Source organism: Gopherus flavomarginatus, chromosome 8, assembly GCF_025201925.1.
Source record: "Gopherus flavomarginatus isolate rGopFla2 chromosome 8, rGopFla2.mat.asm, whole genome shotgun sequence".
In the NCBI taxonomy this organism is placed as follows: Eukaryota; Metazoa; Chordata; order Testudines; family Testudinidae; genus Gopherus; species Gopherus flavomarginatus.
The window spans coordinates 13,874,587-13,880,586 of NC_066624.1; the positions used below are offsets into that span (position 1 = coordinate 13,874,587).

The window sequence follows — 6,000 nt, forward strand, 5'->3', positions numbered from 1 at the left end:
CTTGTGCTAACCCAATTATTTCCATAGAAGCAGTGATATGTGTAAACACTTAACTAGCCAGCTTGAGTATGGTACTTAAGTATATAAAACCAGTGTACGTAATATAGAACAGAAGTGAACAGTAGTGTAATGTCTACTATGGCATGGAAAGAAGGAAAAGTCCCAAATTTGGATTTATAGCAAACAATATTTTTGTTTCAGATGCAGCATTTCAATATTGTCACCTTCAGTGTTTTGGGTGAGAATACATTAAAGGTACATTGCCATCGTGATTTTTTGAAATTGCTAGACATTCTGTTTAATGGAGCATTTCCTGAGTTACCTGAACAAATTTGTTTTACATGAAGATTCCCCTCCCCCACTGATGGTTAGAAGGATCCTTTAGATGGGTCCCAACAGCAATACCAAACATGCTTGGTCACATCTTCTGGCTTGATCCCTCTGTCTCCTGCACCCATCTGTGTGCTGCCTCTTAATTTCAGCTTCACTCGTGCTTTTGCAGAAGGCAGTGAAGAGAATGGTTATGCTCTCCTCTCCCAGCTGTGCACAGTGCTAGCACGTGTACAAAGTAAAACAGGAAATGCATGTTTTTTTCTTATAGAAGTCTGACTAAACAGCACTATCAGTAGACACAGCAGCCTTCAGTTGGTTATGAAGTTGATTAGGTTTCTTCATATTATACTGCTACATTTTTCTGAAAGTGTAAAAATTCAGGCCACTGACATTTCTATTCTAGACTACAACAAACTGAAAAAAAAATTGCTCTATGCACTAGGGTAAAGAAAACAGCTTAAAGGTGTACTTTAATACTAAATCTGTATTTTCAGTTTTATTTGTACATCTTAGAAAGATATAAAGATTTTCAAGGAGTGCGTGGAAGAGTTCAAAATCAAAAAATCTTGCAAAAATATATTTAAATTACAATAGATTAAGATTCATTTGTTTTCACTTATAAATATTTAGCCATACAAATATCCCCTATAAATTCATTTCCTTTATCACACAAAGATTTTAGCATTACCATTAACATTTTTCATTCCAACACAGTTGAGCCAGAAACATTTTTGTATAAAAGTTTTAGAAAAAAAAGATTCCCCCTTTTAAAACTAAAATGAACAAACCCCGATGTGCAAAAAATACACAGATACCATCAAATACAAAAATTGCACCAGCTTGTATACATGCAAGTCACATTATGCATTAACAGCTGACTGCATGTTCTACACAATACATATGCCGCCTTTGAACAGTTATCAGTCATTGTCTGAATCTGCGGGAGGTAAGAAAACCAGTGCATCTTTGAAATTGTGCCCATATGCTCTGAGCCTATAAACGCCATACATCATTACATGCATGTGGTTAGGAGCCAATCCATTGAAAGTGATGGCCATGTCAGAACAGCATCCCTCTACTACTTGTTGAGGGTGATTAGCCATTGCTTCTTTAATAAGAGAACCAACTGATTTGGTGTTAAAGACATCTTTTCCTTCAGAATCTTCTGCATTTTCAGCTAATACTCCAGTATATTTCAGGCAGACTGCTAGTTGTTTATCCTCAGAGAGTTTCCAAAGCAAGCCTCCCTGTTCTGGACACTTATCAGGGTCTTCAAAAATTTTAGAGAGTCTTTTTAGGGACTCTATACTTAAGACAATTCCTCCATCACCATCTACGTACTCAAGCTCTCCTGATTTTACAGTATGACCTATATAAAAAGGCTGCGATGGGTCTTTTTTCAGCAAGAAATATTTGAGATTTTCTATAACAGCAAATGTAGTTGGATGTGCTAGAAAGAACCAGTTGTACTCATCTTTATAGCGTTCATATGCTAATTTATAAGCATTTCTCACCATCACCCACATGTCATTTGTGTTGAGAACAACAGAATCAAACACCTTAACACTTTCAGAACTGTAGAATTCGGCCTTGTCACAGTGTTTGCTCCATGTTTCTTTCACAGCAGCCCAATTTCCAAGATCTTTAGGTTTGACAAGGATGATACAATAAACACGGATACTATGGCTGAGCTCCATGCGCTCAGCTTCTGACAAATTTGAGACATCTTCTATGTTAGGTGCTTGAATATGATGATGCTCATGGTGATGTGCTCTAGTCCCATGGCCCATCTTATTATGTCCTATGAGTGTAACAAATACACAGAAGAGTCCTCCTAACACCATACCTTTCACAAAAGAACTGCTTTCGGAAATCATTTTTTCCTAGAAAGAAAAGACACCTTTTGAGAGGTTATGGAAATTATTTGTAAAGATTAAATTTTATCTCAACATAAACTTTTTCTGTTCATAGTTTAAAAGAGGTTCCTAACTTTTACATTGCAATTATAGTTCCTCTAACTTTCTACTGTAGTTTAAATTAAGCCACTGTACATTGTCATGAGAGGAGCAGCAAGAATTATAATGCTTTTTTACCAATCCTAAAGATTATGGTAAAGTTACAGGATACAGTTGTTTCCAAATTAACTCGGGAAAAGTATTCCCTCAAGGTCTTTATCCTCAGAAATCTGTGTTCAATCTCTTGTCTGTGCACTGGATGGAGCAGCTTACCTTTATTCTAACAAAGGAAGTGGAAACTGGCAGTTGGTATCAGAATAAGTACTAGCTGCCTATGCCCCGTGGGCTTAAAATTTTGGCGAGCTAAGGAAGCTCCAGCCTGTCTCAAGCCAGGGAGCTGAGAACCCTAGCATAGAAATCCAGGTATCTTCAGAGAAGCAGAGTTGCTGATACAGGCAGCTCTCAGATGAAACATCCGTCAAAAGAACTTGGTTTTCGCTGTAATACAATCCAAAACTTTAATCAAGTAAAGCTATTTTGAAGGACAAAGCCTTGCCATTACCAGGTATGATTCACAATCCTGCTTCTCTCATTCCACACAGAGTGACTGCATTTCCTTGGCTGGGGAATTTATCACTAGAGATCAGGCTAAACTTGAGTCTTGCCACATGTATAGTAAGATGCACGCTCTTTCTGTGGGCTGTCTCCTTAACAACTAAACTGCAGAATAGTCTTAGCTGTCTGTCCTGGGAAACAATCACCTGGATTATGTCCTAATCAGATTTATTACCTGAGCTGTGGGAAAGGGTTTGAGAGTTTAGTGCCTTTATAAGGAAGGCCAGCATAGTGGTCCTTGTAACAGGGCAGTGGGTGCACAGATACATTTCAGTTAATCTGTTACAGCCGTTGGGCCTTTAAAACTGGGAGTTATAGGTGCAAGTGTCAAGAGTAGGAGGAAGCATATAACCTACAGAAACGTAAATACTGTATAAGGTTTCCTTCCTCTTAGATAAGGGCAGCAGAGTAGAGATTCCCAAGGTCAGGGGAGTGCTAGTGTGGGTCTCCCCATGGTAGGCAGGAAAGCGCTACCTAGCATAGAAGCATAAATCATTCCCCTTCCCAGGTGTGGGCGGCAGAAACAGTCACTATTATTTAGTGTTGTGCCCTATTTTGAGTCTTCAATTTATTAACAATCTTGTCCTAGGAAAGGGCACAGGAACAAAGAGGATCCTTTGAGCTTTACTTGGCCTGGCTGAGCTAGACCATGACACTTTCTTCTAATGACAGTAACTGCTGAGACACGTGTGACTGCTGCTGCTGCACAAATATGGTACGTGGAAGGAAGACAGACTCAAGCAGAAGGTAAGTGGTGCAGGGGCAGGTCCCTAGGGGCTGGTCCACACTACGGGGGGGAAATCGATCCTAGATATGCAACTTCAGCTACGTGAATAACGTAGCTGAAGTCGAATATCTAAGATCGGATTACTCACCCGTCCACACCGCGCGGGATCGATGTTCGCGGCTCTCCCTGTCGATTCCGGAACTCCGTTGGGGTTGATGGAGTTCCGGAATCGATATAAGCGCGCTCGGGGATCGATATATCGCGTCTAGATTAGACGCGATATATCGATCCCCGAGCAATCGATTTTAACCCGCCGATACGGCGGGTAGTCTGGACGTAGCCTAGGAGATGAGGGATGTTTACTCTTGTCAGCACCTGTTATAGGATGACCAGATATTAGGTAAGAAAAACCAGGACAAAGGATGCGGATGGTGGTGGTGGGGAAACAGGCAGGGCCGGCGCTTCCATTTAAGTGACCTAGGCGGTCGCCTAGGGCGCCAGGATTTGGGAGGGCGGTAGACTGCTCCGGTAGACTGCGGCAGGTCCACCGGAGCTGCGGGACCAGCGGACCATCCGCAGGAAGGCCTGCGGGAGGTCCACCGGAGCCGCGGGACCGGCGAGCCGACCTTGCACCTAGGGCGCCAAAAACCCTGGCGCGGCTCCTGGAAACAGGTGTCTCCATAAGACAAAGCCCTAGATACCGGGACTGTCCCCATAAAATCGGGACATCTGCTTACCGTAACCTGTTCTCCTGAGGCGGGTCAATCGGAAAGGAAGGGGGGAGTCATCCACGTTTTGGGAAAGGTGGGTGGGGCCCACCAGAGCAGTAAAATGGAAGGGGCGCGGTTATTCCTATCACCCCCAGGGGAGGACGACCACCCGAGGAGCCCGTCGGAACGGGATGGGGTGGGGATTATGCCCCTCTCCCGGTGGGGGGCACTAGATGAGCCCGTCGGTGGGGGGGTTACGGGAGCCCGTCGGAACGGCGGGGGCTATGCCCCTCTCCTGGTGGGGGGCACCAGATGAGCCCGTCGGTGGGGGGGTTACGCCCCTCTTCCGGGGTGGGAGGCGCTACGGGAGCCCGTAGGAACGGGGGGCGTATTGCCCCTCTTCCGGTGGGGGGTGCCAGATGAGCCCGTTGGAACGGGGGGGGCGCCACTGGAGCCCGTCGGAACGGGGTTTTTTTTCTCTCTCAACGTTGACACTTCCTTGGCACGTGCGCGGGAGCCGCCCCCTCCCCATCACTCACCGGTGCCGCCGATCGGACAGGACCACCGGCCCAGCGAGGACGAGCTCCACCCCCACCGCGAGACGAAGCCGGAACTACTTCCTCTTCCGGCCAGCCTGGCGCGCGAGCCGTACGCGGCCCTTCTAGCCGCGGCCACTCGCTGGTTCGCAGGGGCGGGGGAGTTCTAGTGCGGGGCGGCCGGAGCCGGGGCGGGGCTCGGTGAGGGGGAGGGGACACACGTCCCTCTCTTCCCGCCCAGCGGCCGTCGCAGCAGAGCCCTTCCCCCCGCAGCACAGCCCCCTCACAGCCCTCCCCACCCACAGCGCAGTCTGTCCCTCCCCCCAGCTCTTCCTCCCCATCCTCCCCCCTCCCGCACAGCCCTCCCCCCCACAGCGCAGTCTGTCCCTCCCCCCCGCACAGCCCTCCCCACCCACAGCCCTCCCCATCCTCCCCCCCCGCACAGCCCTCCCCACCCACAGCCCTCCCCATCCTCCCCCCCCCGCACAGCCCTCCCCATCCACAGCGCAGTCCGTCCCTCCCCACCCAGCTCTTCCTCCCCATCCTCCCCCCCGCACAGCCCTCCCCACCCAGCTCTTCCTCCCCATCCTCCCCCCCCACAGCCCTCCCCACCCACAGTGCAGTCTGTCCCTCCCCCCCGCACAGCCCTCCCCACCCACAGCGCAGTCTGTCCCTCCCCTCCGCACAGCCCTCCCCATCCTCCCCCCCCACTGCCCTCCTCACCCACAGCGCAGTCTGTCCCTCCCCCCCCGCACAGCCCTCCCCACCCACAGCGCAGTCTGTCCCTCCCCCCCAGCTCTTCCTCCCCACCCAGCAGCGCAGTCTGTCCCTCCCCCCCCGGACAGCCCTCCCCATCCTCCCCCCCCGCACAGCCCTCCCCACCCACAGCGCAGTCTGTCCCTCCCTCCCGCACAGCCCTCCCCATCCTCCCCCCCCTGCACAACCCTCCCCACCCACAGCGCCGTCTGTCCCTCCCCCCGCACAGCCCTCCCCACCTGGCAGCGCAGTCTGTCCCTCCCCCCCCGCACAGCCCTCCGCACCCAGCAGCGCAGTCTGTCCCTCCCCCCCAGCTCTTCCTCCCCATCCTTCCCCCCCGTACAGCCTTCCCCACCCAGCAGCGCAGT

General features: G+C 49.9%; 1 protein-coding gene across 3 annotated transcripts; it reads right to left on the bottom strand.

The window, feature by feature from the left end:
- Positions 1 to 802: 802 nt before the first annotated feature.
- Positions 803 to 5,140, bottom strand: C1GALT1C1 (C1GALT1 specific chaperone 1). 3 transcript variants are annotated; one of them, XM_050964547.1, is made up of 3 exons: positions 4,880 to 5,140; positions 2,461 to 2,786; positions 803 to 2,233 (listed from the first exon to the last, which is right to left on the bottom strand). In XM_050964547.1, exon 3 carries the CDS (start codon positions 2,208 to 2,210, stop codon positions 1,254 to 1,256), a length of 957 nt encoding a protein of 318 aa, XP_050820504.1. In that variant the 5' UTR covers positions 2,211 to 2,233; positions 2,461 to 2,786; positions 4,880 to 5,140; the 3' UTR covers positions 803 to 1,253. The 3 variants fall into 3 exon arrangements, with proteins under 3 accessions (XP_050820504.1, XP_050820503.1, XP_050820502.1); XM_050964546.1 differs by lacking the exon at positions 2,461 to 2,786 and adding an exon at positions 3,779 to 4,005 and having other exon boundaries at positions 803 to 2,216; positions 4,880 to 5,139; XM_050964545.1 differs by lacking the exon at positions 2,461 to 2,786 and having other exon boundaries at positions 803 to 2,216; positions 4,880 to 5,138.
- Between the last annotated feature and the right edge of the window lie 860 nt (positions 5,141 to 6,000).

Bases quoted from the DNA above. Each gene is read 5' to 3' on its own strand.
- C1GALT1C1 (XM_050964547.1), bottom strand. From the start codon at position 2,210: ATGATTTCCGAAAGCAGTTCTTTTGTGAAAGGTATGGTGTTAGGAGGA.